This window comes from Babylonia areolata, chromosome 8 (genome assembly GCF_041734735.1).
Source record: "Babylonia areolata isolate BAREFJ2019XMU chromosome 8, ASM4173473v1, whole genome shotgun sequence".
NCBI lineage: Eukaryota > Metazoa > Mollusca > Gastropoda > Neogastropoda > Buccinidae > Babylonia > Babylonia areolata.
Genome location: NC_134883.1, coordinates 13,206,836 through 13,234,692, shown reverse-complemented (window position 1 = coordinate 13,234,692; position 27,857 = coordinate 13,206,836). Strand labels below are relative to the sequence as shown.

The following is a 27,857-nucleotide window of genomic DNA, read 5'->3' as shown; positions in this document are numbered from 1 at the left end:
AGGTGAGAGGCACACAACACTGCGTTTCCACAAAGTTCCCTTAAGTGTTGGGTCTTTCAAAGAACAGTTTATGAGCACAATGTAATAAGAATTTGTTCCCCTTTGTTTCAGTTTTGCAACAAACACGGAGCAGACTTTTGCTCAACAAAAACTCCAAACTGATGATTTCACTGCTATATTTTTGAGACCAACAATTACTGCTGGATGGAAATGAAAATAACTGACGGAACCTTCTGCCACTTAATTTGGAGGCCACTGCCACTGCCACTTCGCTTACATCCCTCCACACTATTTTCAACAGAATCATATTTTTTAACAAATTTGGTGTGATATCTATACGAAAGCCATTTCTGAAGCAAGCATGCCTGATGAAAAGGCACTCATGATAATAACAATAAATACAATAATAAAATCTTTAAAACACACAAACACACACCACACACACACACACACACACACACACACACACACACAATCAAACCTCAGAAAAGTGTGACACTCACTTTTTTTTTTTTTTTTTTTTTAACTACTAATCATTTTAGTCCCTATTTCTACAGGCTGCACATCTTCCCCACACACCTCACAGATTGAAAGGGGTCTTTCAAAAGTAATGTTTCCTCTGTGTTCACACTCTGAAGCAAGCCTGTTTTCATGTCAGCCAAGTTGTTTGTTTCAGTGTAAAGCAGGACAACGGGAACTCATATGACAGCACTGTTCATGGACTCTCATGCCAGTTATTTCTCAAAACACGCTACAAAGAACAGAACATTCAACATGTCCTACAGCTGAAAACACAAATCAAAAAACAGCTTCAGACTGCAGCATGTCAGGCAGAAAGTCAGCACTGAAAAATCACCACTATGTTGTGAGTCTGTTTCATCCCCCAAAAATTCTCTTTGTTAAAATGCTATCTCAACTCATCTGTACCAGACCTGCAGAAAGCCTTGTGATACTGTATCTGTCAGGCTCAGCTCCTGCATTCTGCAAAGCATAGCCTTGGTTAGCTTACTGTTATGACTCAACTATGAACTCTGCAAAGCATATTCCAGATTAGCTTAATGTAATTCAGCTATGAATACTATAAAGCATATTACACATCAGTTTTATCTCAGCTACGAACACTACGGTCTATAAATGTTCTTCTGGCATGGCTCTTGCTGCTTCAGAAATCATTCTAATCATTAATATAACATATTCAACAAGCTATTTCACATAACTCTACACAACTCCACTACACCAAGACAATCATAATTATGAAAACACATTTGGCAACTTCTCAAAACAATGAAATTCCTAATCCTATTCATTTATCGATCTCTCAACTGTCTCATCCTGACAAGAATATCACTGGTAAAAATATGTAGAGAATAAAAAGTCCAGCAAAACTTGATCATTATTTTCCCAAATAAAAAGTCCAGCAAAACCTGATCATTATTTTTGTGAGGTAATCAAAACAGCAAGGCAACTTCAGGGCTCTTCTTCGCGCACACAGTTTCTGTTTTCAGAGCCAGTCAAGAGTAAGCACTTGATATTTTTCTGTCCAAGCTGCTAAACTGCACTGCCATTTCTTGTTAAAATATATCATAAATTGAAAAAACAAAATAAATCATATACCAAATCTATCTTGTTCAATACTGTATTATTGTGACTTCTTCTGCTGGTAAGATGCTGTCATTTTAACACTTGTTTTGTTTTGATGCAAACATTCAAAAATTCATAAAACGATGAATAAATGCACTTCTCCCTGTAATACCTGGAGGAAAGGTAGTTCATACCTGGCCACTGTTCAAGTTCAGGACAAAGGGAGAGAAGAGGGCAGAAAGGGGTGAGGAATGGGAAGCAGAGTGGGTGGTGGAGGAATCAGGCAAGCCCTAAAAATACCCTTGATCAATGTAGAACCTGCAGAGTGGTTGACAGGAACAAAATGTTGTGAGACTGAAGTCTCTCGCAGTCCAGACCACCTTTTCAGCTCCCCCCCGCCCCCCCCCAAATCCCCCCCCCCCCCCCCCCCCCCTCCACACACACACACCCCTCCTCCCATCACCACCACCATCATTTAAAAAAAATAGTTTCATCCACCTTGCCTCTCCCCTCCCTCCTTCCCTCTCTGCCCCCGCCCACCTCTCTCTCTTTCAGCCCATCTCTCTCTCTTTCAAAGTAAAAAAAAATATAAATAAATAACCACACACTACACAGCTGGGTGGTCACATGTCCTTTTTTTTTTCTTTTTCTTTTTTTTTTTTCAAATGTCAGTTAATTGACTGATATACATGAACAGTCTGGAATAGATATTAAAGTAGTGTTTTAAATGTATGAGTGTTTTAAGTGCTTGTGTCCATGTATTTTGGCTGTTTATTATTTCCCTTTATTCTTTTTTTGTTGTTGTTTGTTTTTTTCTTTCTTTCTTTACATCACTCAAATAAGCTGTAAAACTCTATTAGCTGATAAAAGAATTTGTCACTGTCATTGTCTGCCTGTCTGTCAGACTGTTCGTCTGCCCCTCCCTCCCTCCCTCTCTCTCTCTCTCTCTCTCTCTCTCTCTCTCAAAATTCAGTGTGTGACAGGATGTCTTGGCACCGGAATCTGGACACAAATGTGAACCACAGACAAAGAATTAAGCGCACGCTGGTGCAGGAAGAACAAAGAAGCAGAGGCTCTCTGAATCCACTGTTTTGATGGGAGTGCGAAAAGAACCAGGACACAGCATGGGCATGCACATATCAAGCGTTTGCCATAAACATCTCTGAAGGTCAGCATCTTCCTACTACTACTACTACTACTGTAGTGGACTTTGTTCACGAAGGAGCGCTAATGATTGAAGTGAAACAAATTTTGAAAGCTTAGCAAAAAAGACTCTTTAGAAAAAAAAAAAAAAAAACTTAATTGATATTTCAAAGGGTATCTGCATTTTTTTTTAATATGTGTATACAAAAGTTCAAGTAAAATTAAGGGGTCTGGTTCTAGCATTAAAAATAAACATTTTCAGTTGGTACATATACATGCATACACATGCTCACACACACATATCAAAGTAGATAAACTTTTTATGTGCAGTATTTAAACATAAAGTAATGCAAATAAAACAGACAAAAAGGAGCAAGATATGGACTAAATCATAAATTAACAATTAACCACATCGCCAAGAAAAAAAAAAACCATCTTCCCTGCTGTAGTTAACTCAGTTTCATATTCTAACACAAATCAATCAGACCACAGCTGTCAGTGTGTCTAAGTCCCAGCTTCATTTGAGCAACCACAAAATCTTGAGTTCAAAATATAAAACCCTATTTCTGCTTTGATATTCAAGAACATCCCTGATTCCCATCTCCATTTGACAGAGTTTGCAGGTCAGAATGTCAGCCATCATTCTTTATTAGGACTTCATCCTCATGGGACTGCGTTACTTTTGTTCAGCAAAATTATGGGCGCAATAGCCGAGAGGTTAAAGTGTTCCTGTAATCCATGTCAATGTTCAGTGGGTTATGGAACAAGAACATACCCAGAATGCACACCCCCAAAAACAGAGTATGGCTGCCTACATGGCGGGGTAAAAACAGTCATACACGTAAAAGCCCACTCGTGTATATGTATACGAGTGAACATGGGAGTTGCAGCCCACGAACGAAGAAGTTCAGCAAAATCAATTACACCACTGATAAGTTTGTTGTTTTTTTAAAAAGAGAGGGAGTGGGGGGAAGGAAGGTGACAGTGAGTGGAAAGAATGAGGCAGACTGTAACCTGTTCTCTGAATGTGTGTCGCTATATGTGTGTGTCGCTATCTGTGTGTCGCTATCTGTATGTCTCTCTGTTATTTCTGTCTCTATCTCTCTCTGTGAAAAAGAGCTAATAAACTGATGGGAGTATGTTAAGACTGTGTGTGTGAGAGAGAGTGAGAGAGAGAGACAGAGACAGAGACAGAGAGAGAGACAGAGAGAGAGTATAAGTTGCATCATAAAAAGATTTATCATTTCTGCGAAGGTTGATAGCAGGAATACAGCATAGTGATACATAAACATATTTTATATTGTTACCTTTAGAAATTTGGGAAATATGACTAATTAAGGTTTCCATTGTTTCTTTCTGAAAATTTTCTCAGCTACGTGTATCACAAAATGTGTCCTCAGTGATGAGCCCTTTAGCGACTCTTTACTCACACACGCTCTAAATCTGGTTGAAGTCAGAAAACCCAATGGTCAAATCACAAAGTTTCCTCATCTCTGTTTCATGCTGTAACCTTTTTCCGTCCATAAGGTGAGCTCAGTGCTATCCATTTTTTAAGCACTCACACTAAAAGAAAGCAAGAGAAAACAGCGCTTCCAAAATTACTCCCAGTGTCAGTACCTGGCAGTATACAATGGGTGGGAGTGGCTCATTTTTGTAAAACTGAAAAAGTTCTCAGCTCAGGTGTTGGAGCCACTCAACCAAAAGTATATGTCTTAATACTGAAACAAAGTAAAAAGAGAGGGGGGGGGGGGAAGAGAGAGAGAGAGAGAGAGATAAAAATGTGTGTGTGTGTGTGTGTGTGTGTGTGTGTGTGCAAGAAATTACCAAAATTTGAAACAGAAATCTGTATAATAAGGAAATATCCCAATCCATGCCACACTGAAATACCCTAATCCATGCCATGCTAAGTTATAGTACTGGTAGCAAGGCCTAAAAATGATGGGCCTTTCTGCCCTAAAACGCCTCTCCTGATATGAACACATGTTTCATAATTCAAAACTTCATTTCCAGGTGGCTTGACCATAATCTCACAAAATTTGACACTTCCAATATCATTCTCAATTCAAATCCTTAGCTTGCACATCCAGAACCCTATATTAAGTTTTGAAACAACCACTATTTCATTCCTTTCTTCATAGACGTTTAGCAGCACCCACTGGTGAAAAAGAATACACACAATTCACTACTGAATGACCACAATGCAGGTAACAATTCACTGTTCAGTGAATACAATACAGTTGACAATTCACTGTTCAATGACTTATACAGTTAACACTTTCATGTCTTATGACTACATTAAAGTTAGCAATTCTACCTCCCATGACAACAATAAAGTTAAGAAAGCACTGTCCTATGGCAGCAATAAAGTTAACAGTTCACTGTTCTGTGACTGCTGTGACTGCAATAAAGGTAACAGTTCACTGTCCTATGACAGCAATAAAGTTAACAGTTCACTGCCATGTGACTGCAAAAAAGTTAACAGTTCACTGTTCTGTGACTGCTGTGACTGCAAAAAAAGTTAAAAGTTCACTGTCCTGTGACTGCAAAAAAGTTAAAAGTTCACTGTCATGTGACTGCAAAAAAGTTAACAGTTCACTGTCCCATGAGTGCTGTGGCTGCAATAAAGTTAACAGTTCACTGTTCTGTGACTGCAATAGTTAACAGTTCACTGTCCTGTGACTGCTATGACTGCAATAAAGTTAACAGTTCACTGTTCTGTAACTGCAATAGTTAACAGTTCACTGTCCTGTGACTGCTGTGACTGCAATAAAGTTAACAGTTCACTGTCCTGTGACTGCTGTGGCTGCAATAAAGTTAACAGTTCACTGTTCTGTGACTGCCATGACTGCAATAAAGTTAACAGTTCAGTTCTGTGACTGCAATAGTTAAGAGTTCACTGTCCTGTGACTGCTGTGACTGCAATAAAGTTAACAGTTCACTGTCCTGTGACTGCCGTGACTGCAATAAAGTTAACAGTTCACTGTCCTGTGACTGCCGTGACTGCAATAAAGTTAAGAGTTCACTGTTCTGTCACTGCAATAGTTAACAGTTCACTGTCCTGTGACTGCTGTGACTGCAATAAAGTTAACAGTTCACTGTCCTGTGACTGCTGTGGCTGCAATAAAGTTAACAGTTCACTGTCCTGTGACTGCTGTGGCTGCAATAAAGTTAACAGTTCACTGTCCTGTGACTGCTGTGACTGCAATAAAGTTAACAGTTCACTGTGCTGTGACTGCAAAAAAAATTAAGTTCACTGTCCCGAGACTGCAATAAAGTTAACTATTCACTGTTCTGTGACTGCTGTGGCTCACTAAAGTTAACAGTTCATTGTTCCGTGACTGCAATAAAGTTAACAGTTCACTGTCCCGAGACTGCGATAATGTTAACAGTTCACTGTTCTGTGACTGCAATAAAGTTAACACTTCACTGTCCCATGACTGCTGTGGCTGCAATAAAGTTAACAGTTCACTGTTCTGTGACTGCAATAAAGTTAACAGTTCACTGTTCTGTGACTGCAATAAAGTTAACAGTTCACTGTCCCGTGACTGCAATAATGTTAACAATTCACTGTTCTGTGACTGCTGTGACTGCAATAAAGTTAACAGTTCACTGTTCTGTGACTGCTGTGACCGCAATAAAGTTAACAGTTCACTGTTCTGTGACTGCTGTGACCGCAATAAAGTTAACAGTTCACTGTTCTGTCACTGCAATAGTTAACAGTTCACTGTCATGTGACTGCTGTGACTGCAATAAAGTTAACAGTTCACTGTGCTGTGACTGCAAAAAAAATTAAGTTCACTGTCCCGAGACTGCAATAAAGTTAACTATTCACTGTTCTGTGACTGCTGTGGCTCACTAAAGTTAACAGTTCATTGTTCCGTGACTGCAATAAAGTTAACAGTTCACTGTCCCGAGACTGCGATAATGTTAACAGTTCACTGTTCTGTGACTGCAATAAAGTTAACACTTCACTGTCCCATGACTGCTGTGGCTGCAATAAAGTTAACAGTTCACTGTTCTGTGACTGCAATAAAGTTAACAGTTCACTGTTCTGTGACTGCCGTGACTGCAATAAAGTTAACAGTTCACTGTTCCGTGACTGCAATAAAGTTAACAATTCACTGTTCTGTGACTGCTGTGACCGCAATAAAGTTAACAGTTCACTGTCCCATGACCGCAATAACGTTAACAGTTCACTGACCCATGACCGCAACAAAGTTAACAGTTCACTGTCCCGTGACTGCAATAAAGTTAGCAGGTCACTGTTCTGTGACTGCAATAAGTTAACAATTCACTGTCCTGTGAACGCTCTGACTGCCATAAAGTTAACAGTTCAATGTCCTGTAACAAAAGCAACTAAGCAGCACCCAATGGTGAAAAAGAATAAAGCCAAATCAATAATTAATGACCAGGGAAACAGACATCATGGTCATACACAGCCACGAGCGCATACACTCGTAATATCTGGTGTTGAAAGAAAACAGGGAAGCCAAGAAAAATATCATGAAGACTATACCAAAAAAAGGGATGATTTAAGTATGACATTAATGTGTTGCTATAAAATATGTGTATGACAATTTTTTTTTTTAAACTAAAGCTGTTGCATGAAAATGTGACAATTAGGAAATCAACAGTTAATATCAACATAATCATGGAGCAGACTTTAGTTCATCAGTGCCAATGATCAGATCTAGACATTATATAATTAATTAAATGGTTCATCATGGACAGGTGAAAAATACTTAGATACTCTTTTTTTTTTGGTCCGCTTTGTCACTTGAGTCGATGCAATGATCAGATCCTATACATTATACTAGCTATGTTACTCTATGAAATCACCATGATTCCTGATCTAAAATGCTTGTTTTCACACACACACACACACACACACACACACCACACACCACACACACACACACACACGTGTAGACACGTGTGTGTGTGGGGGTGGGTGTATGCCTGCATGTGTCAATTCACAGACTGAAGCAAAATGTTTTAAGAATTCAGACGGCCCTTTGGTCCACCAAAATTCAGGGTATCTAGATCCTGTAGATGGGTTGGCCTGTACACTGAACACACCAGTGGCACCAGTGACAAATAGACACACCACCAACACAGACACTACAAGAACACCACAGCCAGACTATAGAAGCGGACTTGGATCAGCTTCCAGCCAGAAACAACCACAATAATCATGCTCAAAGACAGTTAAGGTTGAAGAGAAAAACAACTCTACTACCAAGGCCACAACACCACAACCCAAGACACAGGTGCAGGCAAGAACAGAAGAACTGTTTTTAAAACTGTACCTGTCACAAAGAAACAGAAAGGGAAGAAAACAGAAAATGGAGCTCCAGCATCATAAAGGTTTGATGATAATAATAATAATGTTGTTTCAACAAAAGAACAATGAAAACGGGAGTACAATATTTCATACTTACAAAAAAATATATTCTGGAGCAACCAGCTATCATCAAAATCTAACAAGATTCCAGCCTGAATATCTTCTTGTGGGAGGGGGACAGTGTGGGTGTATGGGTGGGGGAATGTGCATCACTATAATGGTATTTAACCTTTGTGATCTCTGACTATACTTTTTTTTTCAGTTTCCGTAACAAACATCTTTTCAACACAATATCTATAAAAAAAAAAAATGATAACAACTCAATTCAACTTCCAATTCTCATTCAGTAAAAGTGCTATAAAGGGAGGGGGGGGGGTATATAAAAAAAAAAATAATGAAAAACAAACAAAACAAACTGGACAGGAATGTACCAATTTTCTTCAAATAATTGTGCTTTCCATGACAGCTGATGCAGATCAAAACGAAAGCTGCAATGTAACCAACAAAGCATATAGGTTCTACCAAAGCATCAAAGCAACTTCTAATTCTCAAACCAAGCAAAAACCAAAGGCAACAGCAGCTCTCATATCTTTCTAATGATCGCATGATTGCTTGAGTATGTATGAATGTATGCCAAATACAAAACTAAAACATACACACACACACACAAAAAAAATGATAGAAACACATATTCATATGCACACACACATTCATATACAGACATATAGCTATTGTGAGTGTGTGTGTGTGATAGATTTATGTCAATCCATTATTTTTAATGTCTTTTTTTTTGTCTTTTTCTTTTTTACAATACCTCAAAAACATACATCACACACACACACACACACACACACACACACACACACACACACACAACCAGTGTGAAAATGGCTGGCTGAAATATTAGGGAACGGTGTAGGGTGCTGAGGAACCAAAATTATTTTCATGTCATTGTGTGGGTGTTCATTCCAAATTCCTTTTCAGACTGAACAACCTGTGAAGAAGCAGGCTATTCAAGAAAAACTCATAGCTTATGGACACATCTGTGGATGTTTACAGGGAAAATTCTGTTTCTTAATGACAAAGATATACACCCCCTTCCCCCATCACAAAGACACACACACACACACACACACACACACACACACAGAATCAATTTTATGACTTCCTGTTCCATGAAAATGTTCTCTTTGATACAGATGCACCCTTTCCTCCCCTGCACCCTTTCAATGAGCCCATCAGACTGGCTCAAAAGGCTATCTACCTTTCCTGAATGACTGCTTCCTCTTATAAAAAAAAAAAAAAAATTAATTAAAAAAAAATATTTAAAAAAAAGCTTGTAAACAGACACAAACCCAAGCCATTGCATGTCTTACACTTACTGCCTGTGTGTGAGCATGTGAATGTGCATGCATGTGTGTGAGTGTGTTGTGTGCATCTGCGTCAAAGAAAGGAGTGGCAAGGTAAATACATGTTCATGCTCTGAATCTGCATCACACAATCACAACTTGTTTCCAGATATGTGCTTTGATTCATACCCGTCTCTTATCAATCCAAGCAATGCCTCTGTGTAATATGCTCGATTATTTGAGAGTGTGTTGGCGCACATAACTATGCACACCCATGCTCACATGCTTGAACAGCATATACGCATACAAGTTTCTGGTTTTAGTATCAATGTCAGAAAGACATACCTCCAATAACAAGGACAAAACATTACAAACTCTGTGTGACATCAACACATTAATCAGGATTACAATTTGCACACCTCCAATGAGGACAAAACATTACAAATTCTATGATATCAACACCAGATAAACCCGCTCAATGTCTACCTAAAGAAAAAAAACACAGTCATTCAAGTTATAGCTCGCATCTCAACATTAATGGAGTGCCTTTCTGAAGACAAACCCACACAATAAGATTATCTTATTTTTGATTTAAAAAAAAAAAAAAAAAACCTCCAGCACACACAAAAAAGTTATCAAAAAAAGGTAACCAGCAAATAAAGGTAGGGCAACAAGGAACCCACAAAACAGTCACTCCTCATTTGAATAAGACCACTGCTTTGCATGGACTGGCTTATTCATTCAGCCACTTCCAGTGACTCTCATCAACAGACAGCTGAAGAAAAATAACCCTAACACACAGGTGTTTGTGTGCATGTGACGCAAAACTGAATGACACAGGAAACGAATGATAAACACCATTAGGCAGCTGTCAGTCGGCTCCTACCAGGTAGGCAGCCTGCTGTGGAAATGACTGTAAAGCACTTTCTGATTGAAGACAGGCGCTATATAAGCATCAATATTAATGTGCTGCCTGCCCAAGGCGTTACCCGTCATGATCGGCCACAACAAGACACATGTTAAGATGAAGGAAAAGAACAGGCCGTCATCGACACTCACTGCTACTCTTCCACCACATGTGAATGTTCTGGATTGAATGATACAGAACAGTACCGATCCCATGCATGAGCTCTGGGCCTTTCATTTACCCTTTCTACCTGTATGGGTGCCCAGACACTGACAAGGGATCTATCATGACTTCTCACCTTCCCCAGTTCCCACCTGATTCCAGTTCTACTTATAACCGGCTTCTCCTCCCTGTTTCATACAAGCAGTTGCTACTGTCGTTGATGGGATCAGGCTTTTAAAATGTATATACATAAAATAAATAAATAAACAAATAAATAAACAGATATCTTTCACCGGCTTCTCTCTTTCATGAAACAGTGTATTGCTGCTGACGGTAAAACCAAGCTTTCAAAAATAAGTAAATAAAATAAAAAGAAATGAAATAAAAAAAATTGTAAAAAATAAAACAAAATAAAACAACACAAACAAAAATCATTTCACTTACTTCTGTTGGCTTCATTAAATATTTTCAATAATTGCTGGTGATGGATTGAGCCTTTGGGGAAAAAAAAGTAACAATAATATATATATATGAAATAAAAATGAAATAAAACAAAACAAATTAACAGAAACCAATATAAACAAAATAATTCTGACAGAATCCAACAGGATGCAAGTGTACAAGCCAAGAATTTAATCAGTTGCGCATGCTGCTGTCATGCGGCTGTATCCACAAACATGAGATCAATGTGTGCTGACCAACGCAGACATCTGCCCTGAAATGCAAGCACTGCTGCTGTCATACAGTGTATGTAGAAACTGTCCATGCTCTTGACAGGAGAGTAAAAAGTATGAAAACATGTACAAGCACAAACCCTTGTGTAATCCTCTCTCTCTCTCTCTCTCTCTCTCTCTCTCTCTCTCGCACGCACACACGCACACACACACACGCACACGAATTGTTGAGTCTATTGTTCCAGTTTATCATTTCTCTCTATATCCCCCTTTAAGTACCATCCCCACCACACTCTTATCTTCTACACACAAACACATGACACGTCTAATATCACTCAAAGTGAAAAGACGTTGAATTAAAGAAAGAACACACACACACACACACACACGCACACACACAAACCCACATGCTCTCATTCTGAATGTATCACTCTAACAAAAACGGCTAAAAAATCCTTTCTGAATAAGTAAAGCCATTATTTCTACCACTCAATCATTACCAGTGTAACTAAAATCTACATTTATGCTTGCTCACAACAGCACATTCCTAAAAAAAAAATTAAAAAAAATCTTCTAAACATGCAGAGCCACTTTTCCCTTGAAGTGACAAGAGGTACAAAACACTGTGAGGGAGAGACAAGACTCAGAAATACACAGGAGACTCTGAACATGCCTCTCAACCCCATGTACACACACAATCACAGCCAAGCCCACTCTGTCACAGTATATCAGCTCAAAGAGTCACCAACGAGCCATGATGGTTACCTTAAAACTTCCCATCAGAGGAATCCCTGAAATTCTGCAATGTCACTCTAGCTGTGTTCAGTAGTGTCTGGTCGGATTCCATTATCAGTCTTTCTTTTTTCTTTCTTTCTTTTTTTTATCAACTGGGTTCCCTGGCGGATTGCGAGTAATGAAGAATACATAAGAAAAGCTTTCCTGGTAGACTGCCAATAACAACAATCCTGGTTATCATTTTTTTTTAGTTCACTAAGAAAACAATCTCAAACCCCAGCATATAGATTTTTAAGCAATGAGCACACAAATGTCAAGCGATATCTCAGATAGCCATCAAGCCCAAAGTCCAGCACCTGCAAATCAAATTATCAACATGATGGCTCTAAGGACCAGCATGAAATCCCATTTAACCCAGTCTGTTTAGGATAATGAATTCATACCCAGCTGAAAATACATTAGACAGCATCCCTTGTGCTATCCCTCTCACAAATGCAAACCTAACACATTTCCCCCACTATCTATTCCTTCCTAAACATTTTTTTTTATAATTTCTTTGTGCATCAACAGCAGGACTAGATAAAACTAACTTGACTTGCTGCAGTGCCATGCATCTTTAGACTGTTAACACAAGTAATGCAACATTTTCCAGTTATTTCTGGACTTCTTGGTCTGGAGACCAGAAGCAGTAGTTCACTGGGCAAGACAGAACATGAGAGTGAGACCTGTGCAAGTGCCACAATAAAGAGTCTCTTCCCCTCACTGCATCGTTACACCACAAGCAGTGCCAATCTCTGCAGGCAGAGATCATACTGACTTATCTGCTGATTAAAAGCTATTCAGGAAAGGTGGGTTGCGTTTTTTTCTGGTGTGTGTGTGTGTGCGTGTGTGCGTGTGTGTGTGTGTGTGTGTGTTTTGTTTTGTTTTGTTTGTTGGTTGTTGTTGTTTTTTGTTGTTGTTTGTTTTTTTGGATTTTTTTTTTTTTAGACTGAAGTGAGATGGCAGAAGAAAAATCAGCCTCAAAACATATTTTTCAGTTGACAGCACAGCCATTCACCTCCAATATAGTACATCAAGGTCTTTATTTGTTTTGATTTGTTTTTCTTTTAGTATGCTACCAATTACAATATTATCATCCTTTACTTTCTAATACCTTGCTCTTGATCAAGACTCAATCAAAATACAATTTTTTTGGAAAAATCAAATTACAACAGTTCAGATAAAAACTGTTAAAAAAAAAAAAATGAACATGAGCTCTCTTTTTTCCAATTTTCAAACCCCACAGATGAACTGAATATAATAAAAACAAAAGCCGCCCTTCTGCACATACATCTGTTCCAATGAGAGAAGACACAGAATGTGTGACAAATCTAACTAAGTAGGTCAAAATCATAACAGAGAAACAACACAGGAAAGCTGTGATGTGAGGTATCTATGTCAGAAAAAAAAGGTAGAATAAATACAAAAAGAAGAAAAAAAAAAGAAAGGTACCTACATCTGGAAAAGAAAAAAAAATTACAACAGTAGAATAAAATAAATAAATACGTAAAAGGAAGAGAACAAGGTGAAAGAACTGTCTCGTGTGAAAAAAAAAAAAAAAAAAAAACTAAATAAATAACATGAGCAAGACAACAACAGTGAGTGGGGGGGGTTAAAGGCATCAAGATTCTCGCAGTCAAAGAGAAACACTGGAGGCAAGTATACCGCACCTCAGCAGAGGCACCGTCTCGGCGTGGCAACGAGGACCCGCCATTCTCATTCGCACCACCGACTCAAATGGCACAGGGACGTGAGGGATTTCAGCTGAACATCATGTAAATAAAAATGTGGAATAAGAATTCAAACACAACAACCAAGGCTGACGACCAGCTTCTTCTTCTCCTCTTCTTCACCCACAACCCTTGCACCACAACCTGCCTCATTCCCAAAAGAGTAACAATGAAAAGAGAAGACAACAAAAACAAACAAAAATGAGGAAGAAAGAAAGCAGAAAAAAGTCATTCACAAACAACAGGGGAAAAAAATCATGCATTACATACATAAGGTTTTTTTTTTTTTCTTTTAGGGCTTTGAAAACCTTTTCAATTGTTGAAACAAGTCCACACACTGATCAGAACTCAGCAGAATGAGATATGAACCCAAAAGTGAAGTTTCTAACACACAGTCAGCTAAGAATGTTATCTGAACCAATTTACTTGACAACGGGTAACGGAGGCTTGCGAGGTGGAACTTCTATTTTAAATACAATGGAACATGAGAGAATACTGGGACCTTACAGAAGTGGGTTGAATGGATAAAAAAAAATAATAATAAATGGTGTAAGATCACTGAATGGATACACGTGGTGATGACTCCAGAGAAGGGGTGGAGGTATGCTAGGTGGATGGGGGTGAATAAACAGTTCACAAATTCAGGTCTCTTGCAAGTAAAAAAAATTAACAATTAACAAAACTTAGAGAAAAAAATACGCAACAAAAGTTTATTCAAACACTAATGAAAACAAGAGTTGATAAGTGAGACACATGAATGATCTTCAAAGAGATGTTGCATTTGATGTTTATTCGGTTTGTTTGTTTTGTTGCTTTGTTTGGTTGTGGGTTGTTGTTGTTTTTTGTGTGTGTGTGTGTGTGTGTTTGGGGAGGGGGTGGGGGGGTTTGCTTTTTGTTTGTTTGTTTGTTTTTGTTATTGATTTTCTTTTTCTTTTCTTTTTTTCTTTTTTTTTTTTAACAATGTTGTTATTGTTATGATTTCTTTTTCAGATGAAATGTTATATCTTCATTCTTTTTTTCTTTTTTTCCTTCAATTCTGGAACACATGTCATCCGGAATTATGACTGAATCAGTATTTATGTTGTGGATTTCAAACTATTCTGATCCATGTTTTGTAATGTGGACTAAAAAATATTCTGATCCATGTTTTGCCATCAACAAAATACTGACACTGTTTACTTCAAAGCTTTCAAGCACTGTTTTCAATCACTTTCAAAACTGCATTTATTGTGTACGTGAGACACTCAAGTTTCTCTTACAGATAGGTGAGAATTTACTGGAAATATGATGAAGCAAAATCAACAATTCAAATTTTTTTTTTAAGTTATTGAAAAAAGAAGGACTGAAAGATGAAACTGCTATGAATGCCAACAGATCTAAATGCATATATGCCCTCTTGAACTGAAGAGAAATAAAACAATGCTTTGGCCAGTTGACATCAGAACAAGCAAGTTATCACAATAACTAACAACAAAAGCAGTTTTCCTCAACAAATGGGCAGCTTATTAACTCCTGGTCTCACAAGGCACTGAATGCAGCACAAATAATACATTAAAAAAAAAAAAAAAAAAAAGGAAAAGAAGAAAGAGGAAAGTCTTTCTAACTACAGAGTCAAAACTACAGCAGACAATCACCCATACAGTCGCTAACAGAAAGATTTCCAAGCTGAAGGTTCAAAACTAAAGGAGACGTCACACAACCACTACAGGTACAGGCCAACCCATTCATACTAGGGATTTATGTACTGAACAACCAATGTCAGTAAATACATATATCTTTATGATGAGATTCCCAAGACTTTGTAGTCCATACACAGGTGCCAAAATTGACTGTGCAACACACACACACACACACACACACACACACACACACACACACACACACACACACACACACACACAAACACACACACACAAATAATAATAATAATAAAAAGATATATAAATTTCTTTACACCCAAGTCAACCAGTTCAAAACAATCAACAATGGTAAGGAGATCAAAGCTCTCAGCGAAGACCATCTCCACAACAATTTTCTTTTCTTTTTTTTAATGGCAGATGAGATACAAGTCAACTGTAAAACAGGTACACGAAAGTGAACAACTTTTCTAATAACTGTTTTAAATAAAGCAAAAAAATAAAGGCCATATCTTCATGGCTCTGAGGGGCACAACAGCCGAGTAGTGAGAGTGTTGGACTTTTAATCTGAGGGTCCAGCATTTGAATCACGGTCATGTCGCCCAGTGGGTATAGGGTGGAGATTTTCCCAATCTCCCAGATCAACAGATGTGGAGACCTGCTAGTGCCTGAACACCCTTCATGTGTATACATGCAGAAGATCAAATACGCACGTTCAAGATCTCGTTATCCAATTAGGGTTCAGTGGGTTATGGAAACAAGAACGAACTCAGCATGCACACCCATGGCCCCCCTCCAATCAAAAAAATGGAGTATGACTGCCTACATGGTAGGGTTGTCATACTTATGTAAAATCAAAATTATGTAGACAGGTGAACATGGGAGTCGCAACCCACAAATAAAGGAGATGACTTCATGGCTCACGTGAACAGAGACACACAGGAAAAGAAAGAGAGAAATATAAGAAAAGAAAGGTAAGATTATAAAGTCTCCATATCTGTAGTCCCTTTTTTTTTTCTTTTCCAACTGAAACCTTTTTTTTTTCTTTTTTGATAAACTCTCCAACCATGCATAAAATTTTTAATCTAATTTCACAAACCATTCCTCCAGAACTCTGAGACATATATTTCTTTTTTAAATTTAACAGCAATAGCTAGAGGCTATTTTTGTTTTGTTTTTGTTTTCTTTTAATCTTATTGTACTTTTTTTAATTCTTCCTTTTTCACACTGTGCTGTCGTCAATCAGAATCCTTTTTTTTTTTTTTTTTTTTTTAGCTTTTACAGAAATTAATTCCATTATAATGAAGAGTCTGTTGAAGGTCTGTCTCATTTGAGAATATTTTTCAACATATGTAAAGCACTGTCGACCCTCATTTTGACAATCACAATTGAATCAATTTTCATGCTGCCAACAGATTTCTGCTGATGTGGACAACATGGCTATTTGTAACTTTTTCTTTCATGTGAAGCACCATGAGCTCTTAGAAAGGGCACATCTTAAACATACATTATTTTTGTTATCACTATAATACTCATAGTTTCTGGGCAGATTTCTACTTAAGTAATGGTTAACATGACTATAAAACTTGTCATTTCTGAAGGAATTTCTAATGTAGTGGATAAGTTTATATATGATAGTCAGTCGTGTCCAACTATGACCATCAGAACAGCAGAGGAGACAACTGCTGTTCTGACTATTTGGGCTAGAATTTGATTATAGTGGAGAGTGTCTTGCCCAAGTACATCCCCACTCTCTCGGCCAAGAGGGTTTTAGGACAGTCGGCGGTGGGATGGTCCCCAAAGGCCAACCTGCCCACAAGGCTGCAGCTCTAAGAGCCAGTGCAATTTGTGGATAAAACGGCGATAAAACACACCATTTCTGAGCAAATTTCTGCTGATGTAGTGAATAACAAAACTCACTGTTTTTGAGCAATTTCTATTGATGTAGTGGGTAACAAATCTAAGATATCATTAAGTCCAGCAATATCTGTGTACACAGTGGAAAGTAAGTCATTTTGCGCAGAGAACTGGAAACCCAGTCAGGAAAAAATGTTGTATCTAACTGATGCATCATTCTAGAATTTTATATTCAACAGAAATCCAGTGAGTGTCAGCTGGTCTACTGCCCATATACATACTCAACAAGTTTGGTCTGGTGAATTCAAACCCCTTGTTCTATTGCTGATATGCTGCGAACAATATCAGAAGTGCAGTTGCACATGGTAATGGAGATGGTACATCTCAAACCTCCTTTCATTTTAATCACGCACAAAGATTGTTGACCCACTGTCTTAAATTCATACAGCAACTAAATTTGCAAACACACACAAAAAATTCAAACAAGTTTTCACTAATCTGGCACTGACCCAATCTCCAACACTGCCTGAACTGCTGCACCTTCAGTTTGATCAGCCATGCTAGCAAAGTAATGCTAAAAATAATTTCTGAACAGATTACAGCCGCCAGCAGGTGCCATCATTGCTGAAGAACAGGCTGGATTCCCCCAAAAACAGAAGTACCATCAAACAAATCTTTGACCTGTGTAGCCTTTGTGAAAAATTCTGCCATGTCTTCATAGACTTCAAGAAGGTATTGACAGTCTTGCAAGAAGCACTAAGGGCCACAATGAAAAAAATTAACATCAGGAAAAAGCTTATCAACACCATCAAGCAACTATACTCAAAACGATCCCTGCAGTACTCACACAGGGTGCTACTAGAGAGTGGTTCCATACTTCAGTTGGAGTCTGTCAGGGCTGCCTTCTGTCTGCCAACATATATCTGGAATGCATCATGACTGATGCACTTGAAGATCATGTCAGCACAGTCAGCAATGGAGGAAGAACTATCACAAATCTTCACTTTCCAGACGACATTGACGGCTTGACAGGTAATGAGCAAGAACTCACCCAGCCTGTTAAAAAAACTGAATGAACCAAAATATGGTATGGAAATCTGCGCCAAAAAGACAAAGTTGATGGCAAGCCAAAACACCACTCTCACTGCTGATATAAATGCCCAAGAATCCATCATCAGCTATGTCCAGTAATCCATCATCAACTATGAGGGATCCAAACCAGAAATCCTATCAAGGGTAGCAAAGACAACATATGCACTGTCCAGACTGAAACCCATTCTATGAAACACAAGATCAAACGCCTAATTGCACTGGTATATTCCATCTCCTGTATGCATGCAAGATATGGACCCTCACAACAGATTTGGAAAGGACTCGAGCCATAGAAATGAGGTGTTATCACTACATACTAAACATGAGATACACTGATCACATCACCTATGAACAAGTGCACCAAATCACCAAACAGCACACAGGCCCGGATGAAGATCTGCAATAATCAGTTAAGAAAAGAAAGCTACACTGGTATGATCAAATAAGATCTAAATGCCTTGCTAAAACAATCCTCCAGGAACTGCTGTGGGAGGGAGATGGAGGGCCAGACAACATTACAGAAAGGTCAGGAAAACCACTTGCAGAGACCCAGGCTTCGACACATAACAAACAGACCTGGAGGAATCTGGTGAACAATTCTTCTGTGCGACACCCAAACTCTTAAGAGCTGAGGGAGGAGAAGAAGCAGACATTCAATGACACATCAATACTGATCAGAATTATTCAATATTTTAAAATGTTTTTAATGATAACCTTTCACACTGTAGATATTAATCAGTGTTTTAAGTAGTTCCTTACCAAGCAGTAAGAGTTTGTGATGAGCAAGAAAACATTAATAATCTAATAGTGACAAGGTGGCTGAAATGTACTCATTTCTGGATGCTGACATCTTAAAACACCATGATAATTGACACCAACAATCACGCCAAGTTTTATGCTGGAAAACAAAAGTAGTTCCAGAAGAAAAATGCTTACGTTAGTTTTACACACACACACACACACACACACAATCAAAACAGGGTGTTTACATAGACTGTTCACACACGTGAGCCCACAAAAACAAAACATGAAACAAACTTTGTAATAACAGATATTTCACCTGTTAAGCCATTTAAAAAGTGCACCCCAGTGACTACTGCAACAGCTTTGAAGAATATATAGTGTCAGTATGAAAGCCATGAAGCACTGAGAGATGGTTTGGGGGAAACAACAAAGCCTAAGCTGCTTCTAAGGTTGCCACTTTGAGTATGGTTATGGGTTTCTATCTTGTACATGCTTGTGAAGGGATGAGCACAACTGGAGTTTATGCTTTCTAAAACAGCTCAAGGATACATTCTGCTTTCCCTTAATTATACAAATAAATATAAATAAAAAAACAACAACAACACTACAACCCAAGAATAAGTAAGACGTCTCTAACAATGGAACACACAGAGAATCATAAATGGGGCCAAACAAAACCCTGAGAAATGATTTTTTTTTTCAAGGAAAACATGGACAATTGTCATCATTTCTTGTTCTAAGGTATGGTTCAAGACTGGTTTCCAGTGCCATCTAAAAGGAATGAAAATATCAATGACACATCTGTTTCTACATACTTTGCTAATTGTTACAGCAGTAAATAACTAATTCTGAATGTAGTAAATAGGGAATGAATGAAAGTATACACAATATATTGTCCACCAGTGCTAAAGTAAAAATAACGAATGGACATACTCATAGTAAACAGTAATAGAAAATTGTCTATCTTGTGAATAAGGAAAAAAATATTCACAGTAGTTAATCAGTAGCTATTTTGCTACACACTGCTATTTGTTAAATTGATCAATAATACAGCCACCTACTCCCACTTAAAAAAAATTAAACATGTTGTTCAAAAGGGTTTAAAAAAATTCCCTTTTATTCATTTCAATGATTTATTCAAATGGAAAATAGATCATTGCTTCTTTTTTCCCCCTTGCTCCCACTGGTTTCTGTCAACCATCTATTCATTTCCAAGCCATCCTCATCTTCACAATAATATCTGGAATATGTTACATCCCATCTTTAACTTCTCATGTTTGTTTTTTATAAGACTGGTTCACAGACACTGCCCTCACACAAACGGGCCGAATTCATCACAACCTCTCACAGGTCTCCTTGCATTTATTCTTTCCTCCTCTCTGTTGGAGTGCCTTTTCTGCCCTGTTCACTCTATCCATCTTTCTTTGACTTTTCTCCTTGAATAAGCTTGCTTCAGTTCACTCTATCCATTTTTTTTTTTCTTCTCTCCTTGAATAAGCTTGCCCAGTACTTCCCTGTGTCACTTCCAACCTTCCTACCGCCAAGCCCACTTTAATCAACTCTTTTGCCACCACAGGCAACTTTAGTCAACTGGAAAGCTCACCACCATAGGCAACTTTAGTCAACTGGAAAGCTCACCACCACAGGCAACTTTAGTCAACTGGAAAGCTCACCGCCACAGGCAACTTTAGTCAAGTGGACAGCTCACCACCACAGGCAACTTGAGTCAACTGGAAAGCTCACCACCGCGGGCAACTTTAGTCAACGGGAAAGCTCACCACCATAGGCAACTTAGTCAACTGGAAAGCTCACCACCATAGGCAACTTTAGTCAAGTGGAAAGCTCACCGCCACAGGCAACTTTAGTCAACTGGAAAGCTCACCACCATAGGCAACTTTAGTCAACTGGAAAGCTCACCACCACAGGCAACTTTAGTCAAGTGGAAAGCTCACCACCACAGGCAACTTGAGTCAACTGGAAAGCTCACCACCACAGGCAACTTTAGTCAACGGGAAAGCTCACCACCATAGGCAACTTTAGTCAACTGGAAAGCTCACCGCCACAGGCAACTTTAGTCAAGTGGACAGCTCACCACCACAGGCAACTTGAGTCAACTGGAAAGCTCACCACCACAGGCAAGTTTAGTCAACGGGAAAGCTCACCACCACAGGCAACTTTAGTCAAGTGGACAGCTTAACACCATAGGCAACTTTAGTCAAGTGAACAGCTCACTGCTATAGCAACTTTAGTCAAGTGGACAGCTCACCACCACAGGCAACTTTAGTCAAGTGGACAGCTCACTGCCATAGGCAACTGGACAGCTCACCACCATAGGCAACTTCAGTCAACATAGTGGGGTCATGTAAAAAGGACCGTTTTTCACATGTAACAAAACTTAACAGCTGCAACCAACTCTCCCACACAAGAGGAAACTGACTGACCCCCCCCACCCCCTCTTGACTGTATCTGAAGTGGAAAAGTCCGCATGTGACTGAAAGCATCAAGTTAAAATATTTGGCAAACTGAAATGGTCAACACCCAGAAACCTGGTGGCGTAAGAGTCCGTGCCCAAAGATTTGCTTATATTCATTCATTTCTAATCTTTTGCTGGGTGAAAAAAAAGCATGCACATTTTTTTCTCATTACCCCGCTTAAGTAAGATTTTGTTTCATTTCTCTCTCTCTTTCTCTCTCTCTTCCACAGCCTTACTCATACTCATTCCATTGATCCTCAGCTTATCTTATGCTCATTCTGTCATTCTTTTACCTCAAACATTTTTTTTGTTTTTTTGTTTTTTACCCTGTCAATTTACACATTCATTTGTCCTTTCCAGACTTGCTCGTGTCACATCGGCACTCATCAACAATGGCTTTCAGTCCCTACCTTCGTACCCCTGTATTTCCTTGTCACAGCACAACACATCAAGGTCTGTTTTTTTTAATTGCCTGTTCTCTGACACAGGAGCTTCTTGTTTTTTCAACACCTTGACGACACATATGCACATACTTGCTCTGCTATAATACACATATCAAGTTCAAACATTTCTGCTTAACTTGTGCAAAAAAAAAAAAAAAAAAAAAAAAATCGTCTGATTAAATATTGCTGAAAGCAATGGTGTCACAAGAAAAGCAAAATAGCAAAGGGAAAAAAAAATCTCTGGACTGGAAAGAGGAAAGCACATAAAACCCAATGGTAAAAAAACAAAACAAAAAAACACAGGCTTCTGGTTGGGAGAAAGACAAGACTGCAGACAACCATGGTAAGTGGAGAGAAAAAAGCAAAACATTAGGACTGTTTTTTAGAACTGGACTTTGAATGATAAAATTATCTAAATTAAAAAAAAAAAAATTCTTGGTGGTGGTCTTAAGAGTAACAAGGTATGTCTGCAGTGGTCTTTCCAACCGCCTGACTTACCTGCCGTTTTGTCCTGGAAGTAGGCCAGAAGACACCTGCACACTGCCTGATGGCAGATCACCATCACGTTCTCCTGACGTTCCAGCTCCTGCCATGTTGTCAACAACAATTAACTTCTTTTCTTTTCCTTTTGTTTGTGCCCCAGAATTTGGGACATTTCATTTTCTGTATTTCCATGATGATAAATGATAAAGGAGGTGAAGACGATGCTGTTAAGGTGGGCCATTCAGTTTGGGACTGCTTGACAAGGCTCTACTCTCGTAATATATCCTGGTCTGAACCAGGCTGAGAGATACAGACACCTGCAGTGTTGGTCAGGAAATTTCAGCAACACTCCCGGATCTGAGAAGTGCACTGATGATGCTCGACTGTGTGGTCCCAATCCTGCCATGTGAAAGAGAGCCTACATGTGTGTGCCTGCGCCTGCACGCACATTCAATCTGTGTATATGCATGAGTGTACCTTTGGTAAATCGGCAACAGATCCGAGATCTAAATAAAGTAAACTGTCGCCATAAAGTGTATAGCCGCATTAACGGCTGACATATTTCAGAAAAAAGCGTTGATGTCATTTGCCACCAAGTTGTTGTTACAACTGCTACAATGATACTTCGGGGTAAAATGGCAAAAGTTTGCAGCTTTTGCCAAGTGACCAATAGGGTCAACCAGATGTACCCATGGCCCTTGGATATAGACAGGGATGGAGATGCGTGTGACGGTGCATGAGTGTATCTATATGTGCACGTATGTTTGTCTGTCTGTGCGCATGTACACGTGCATGTGTGTGTGTGTGTGTGTGTGTGTTTGTGTGTGTGTGCGTGCGTGCTTGTGTGTGCTTGTGTGTGTGTGAAATTTGTTTTTCACAGTGGCATCAACACATGCCACGTACGGATCGCCTTCTGTCATGACTGGTATTTTGACAAATGCAAGCTCGACTTCAATCGACCATCAGGAAACCTATGACTTCAATTAAGGTGCTCTGACAAGTCACTCTCCTCTCAAAGTCTCTTCACTAAGCGGTCTACAAACACAGAACATGTACTCATGCTTTCAAAAGCGCACTTCCATTTACTTTTTTTTTTAAATTGTCTTCCGCAAACAACAGACCAATGCTTTCAAAAGAGCACTTCTGTTCAAGTTTTGTGACAGGTCTTTGGCAAATGACACAGAACGGCCTGTTGGCTTTTTGTTTTTCTACAAGAAAATGGATGTTACATTTTTTATGAATATCTTAAAAAAAAAACGATTTCCATCCCCAGAGGAGCTGCACCCATGCTTACTGAATGACACAGAAAAAGAATGGTGAATGTCTAAAGGCATCCTATTGTGCAAATTACGTGTTTGTAAAGCACTTAGAGCTTGGTCTCTGACCAAAGATAAGAATTATAAAAGTATCAATAAAAAGTAATTATGGGCCAGAAGACACCAGTAAACACTACCACCCCTGCCAGACTGTCAACAACAGTGAACATGCATAAAAATAATCAAAACTTAAATACATGACAAATCAATATAAAACATAATAATAATAACTGGGCATCTCCAATGCAATATTTCATATGGTTCAAAGTGCATGACATTTAAAACAAAATAAAGTGGACAAAAAGATGAACAATTATACTCACACATAATATTATGTACACATCACTGCGAAGTATATGTCTAACAGAAATGGACAGTGTGTTAATTGTGAAATTGTAATAAAACCTGAAATATTGTTTTTATCATTTCGCAAATATTCTGAATGTGAAAACGTAAAACAGGATTTTTTTTCCCTGTACTGTCCTTGGATAAAGTTATTTCCCTTGAGTTATTGTAATGGTAGTCTTTAATTGGGCAGTCTAAAACACAAAACAAACAACAACAACAACAACAACAAAAAAACAACAGGAGAAAAAATCCTCACCAATATCACAGGTTCCAGACGAGCCACCAGATCTTGATAAGACTGAAAACATACATATGAAATAATTAAAATAATAAATAAAATAATAATAATGGCAGTGTTCGAATTTAGCAGGCGCAAATGCTACGAAAAGTTGACTCAGGCACGCAAATTTTCTGCTGAGAGTGCCCAGTTGGCATTCAAAAATTGACAGAGGCGAAAGAAAATTAATCAAAAGACACATCAAGAAACAAGCTCGAACACTGAGCAGCATCTTTGTGCGTACACTATAGGATGTTGATGTTCAAGGAACGTAGCAACAAACAATGTTTCCCATCTTCAATGTTAAAAGAAAGGCTCCCGAAGCAGAGACGAAAGCTCAGGATGACAATAAGAATAAACAGCAGGAGTACAAATCAAAGCGCCAGCGCATGTACAATGAAGCCTGGCAGAAAGACTTTCCTCGGCACATTTTATTTCATTTTATTACACTGCCACCCAAAACCATACTTGGGCACTCAAATGTTTTGTCCAGAGTGCCCGACTGGCACTCAAAAAAAGAGTCAAATTCGAAGCCTGAATGGCAATAATAACATTCAAATAGTGCTAAATCTTGTGCAGAAAAAAAAAATCAAAGCTCTTACATACCAGTCATTCATACACATGAACAGCTCTGATTCAGAGGGATAAAGATAAAATGAGAATACAAGCAAACATGCGTGCACATATCATACGTCATCAAACACACATAAACACACATGTAGATGTGTGAACATTCAGAAAATTAACACAAAGTTGCTGCTGCAGTTCCACTCGCATCACTTTTAAGTAATCCCAAAAAATGTTCTCAAAACTACAAATGAACAATGGCATTTATTAGATGAAACTGCACTTGTGTTCTCTACTTTACATCAATGTGTTAACAGACATGGTTCCTACCTCCCCGCTGGGATAGCGATAATGAAACTTGTCTTGATCCCGTAGAGCAAACTCCTCAGGATACTTCTCCTGGATCTCTTCGTATGTCATGCCTTCACACACACCCTGGAACACACACAAATACACCATTCATCATAAGAAGAACAATATAGGTATTGTCTCCATGGCCATATATACATCTACAACAAAGCCACCCATCCCCAATAAGTGAGTCCAGTTCCTATCATGAAGAAGATTTCAAAGGTGTGAATTACATTCCCACAAAACCACCAATGACAGTTTCAGTTTCAGTAGCTCAAGGAGGCGTCACTGCGTTTGGACAAATCCATACACGCTACACCACATCAGCCAAGCAGATGCCTGACCAGCAGCATAACACAACGTGCTTAGTCAGGCCTTGAGAAAAAAAAAGAAAAAAAAAGAATAAATAAATAATAGATAAATACATAAAAAAAAGAACTACTACTGATAATATGTATAAGGCGCAAAAACTTGATGAAGTCAACTATAAGCGTACATAAATAAATAAATAAATAGATAAATAATAATTATATATAAAAAAAAAGAAGAAAAAAAAAGTAATAATAATAATAATAATAATGATAATGATAATAAAATAAATAAATAAAAAAGACAACAATGACCATAAATATTAAAATAAGCAAATAAATGTAAAACATGCAGACACACATTCACACATACACACACATATGCATAACAGATATGCACCAAACATGCAGTTTCACAGATATCAAAGCACAGTCAAATACACATAAACGTACATGAGCCCCAACACATGCACACCAATGACAATGATGTGGGACGAGTTCCGGTTTTATAACACACAACAGGTACTGTGTATGTTTCACAGACTCAATGGACTATTTTTCACTCTTCACTGTTCACTTGCAACAACTGAGAAATATGTCTTAAGATTGCGCTAAAAACAAAGTTTCTAAAACAATACTCTTTTTTTTTCAATTCAAGTGTTTGAACTACAAAACAGTATATATTCTGCTTGCCATTTTCATCAATGCATGGGCTGAAATGTAAATTCTATTTTTGTCTGTATCAGTGTATGAGGAACTGAATTTATGTTTAAGTGTACTCGTTTCATACCCTTGGCTAGTAAGGTTTTTAATGAGGAACATGAACACAAACATGCACATGCATCAAACACACACACACACACACACACACACACACACACACAGTGACTGACTCACGGCATCAATCTCATTCAGGGCTTTCCAGTGTTCCTTGGGAGCATCAATGTAGCGAGAGGTCTGGATGGTACGTTTCAGTTCACTGGTCCACACTTTGAGCTGTGGTATATTCTCCTCTTCCACAAATCGACCCAGTGCTTCAGCATACTGCAAGAGACATAAAAGGATTTCAATACACAGTCCAATATGTTTGAAAAAAAAAAAAGAGAACGACAAAACAAAACCAAAACTATCTAGAAGGAAACATGCACGTGTGCCTGTGTGCATGCATGCTTGCGTGTGTGCATGAATGCATGCAGGTGTATGTGGGCATGTATGTGTCTGCCTGCATGCATGCATGTGTGTTTATATGACTGTTTGTGCATGCATTTGTATGAATGTATGCCTGAACTTTATCACAAATACAATCACCTATAAACATGGAAGTCTTAGCAACTGATATCACTTGGCACATAATAAATTCATCACACACACACACACACACACACACACAACATATACACAAACTCAACATACACACACAAACAAAACAAATACACACACAATCACACACACTAACACATACAACCCCCTCATCCCCACATACACAAACACTCACACCCACACACCCACACCCACACACACAGAGCTGAAAAGTGAAAAGCACTTACACTCCACCCTCTGTCAGACAGGTCGCTGTCTCCCCCAATCTTCCCCTGCAGGTTCATCATGCTTTCTCCATGCTGCAACACCAATATTCACTGATAGTGGTCCATTTCCATTTGAAATGAACTGGTAATGCATGTTTGACAGTCAGTCATGTCCAGCTAAGACCATCAGAACAACAGAGGAGGCAACAGCTGTCCCAACTATCTCGGCTAGAATATATCATAATGGAGACAGTCTTGCCCAAGTTACATCCCCACTTTCTCGCCCAACAGGGATTTAGGGCAGTCAGCATTGGGATGGTTCCCAAAGGCCAACTATCCCCAAAGACTGCAGCACTTAGAGCCAGTGCAATCTTGCCTTCTAGTGTGAGAGTCACAGTTCTTCACAAATGACTTATCTATAAATGAACTCCCACTGCAGTGAAGAAACCATTGATCATACATCTCTCACTCAGCTGTTTGCCTAACTGTAAGCTAATGTCAATCTCTGGTATAAGCCAAGTGTTGAGCCCTATCTGAACTTACAATCACATAAACACAATATTAAACAGGGTTACCTCAGATGTGACCAAACAAAATTCCATACTTTTTCCTGATCTTGTCCAGACCAGAGTGATTTTTTTTCCCATACCAAGAACAAAGATAAATTAAATCTAAAATGTGTCTACAATACTGCTGATGAAACAGACAAGTAGATATCCTGATGTGGTTCAATTTTCACCATTTTAGTTTTTTCAATTGTTTCTAAATGCA

The 27,857-nt window shown here is 38.6% G+C and overlaps 1 protein-coding gene across 10 annotated transcripts in view; it reads right to left on the bottom strand.

Moving 5' to 3' along the window:
* The window catches only part of LOC143284546 (6-phosphofructo-2-kinase/fructose-2,6-bisphosphatase-like), a 98,389-nt gene that overhangs the window by 27,942 nt on the left and 42,590 nt on the right, over positions 1-27,857 (bottom strand). For 5 of the 10 annotated variants that reach the window (XM_076591311.1, XM_076591310.1, XM_076591307.1 and 2 more), the window contains 5 exons: positions 27,108-27,179; positions 26,458-26,604; positions 25,232-25,336; positions 24,314-24,355; positions 22,409-22,496 (listed from right to left, as the gene is read on the bottom strand). In XM_076591311.1, the coding sequence (XP_076447426.1) occupies positions 22,409-22,496; positions 24,314-24,355; positions 25,232-25,336; positions 26,458-26,604; positions 27,108-27,179 (454 nt within the window). Of the gene's footprint in view, positions 1-932; positions 982-13,604; positions 13,699-22,408; positions 22,497-24,313; positions 24,356-25,231; positions 25,337-26,457; positions 26,605-27,107; positions 27,180-27,857 lie in introns of all 10 variants that reach the window. The other 5 variants (XR_013055563.1, XR_013055564.1, XR_013055561.1 and 2 more) reach the window with 3 other exon arrangements.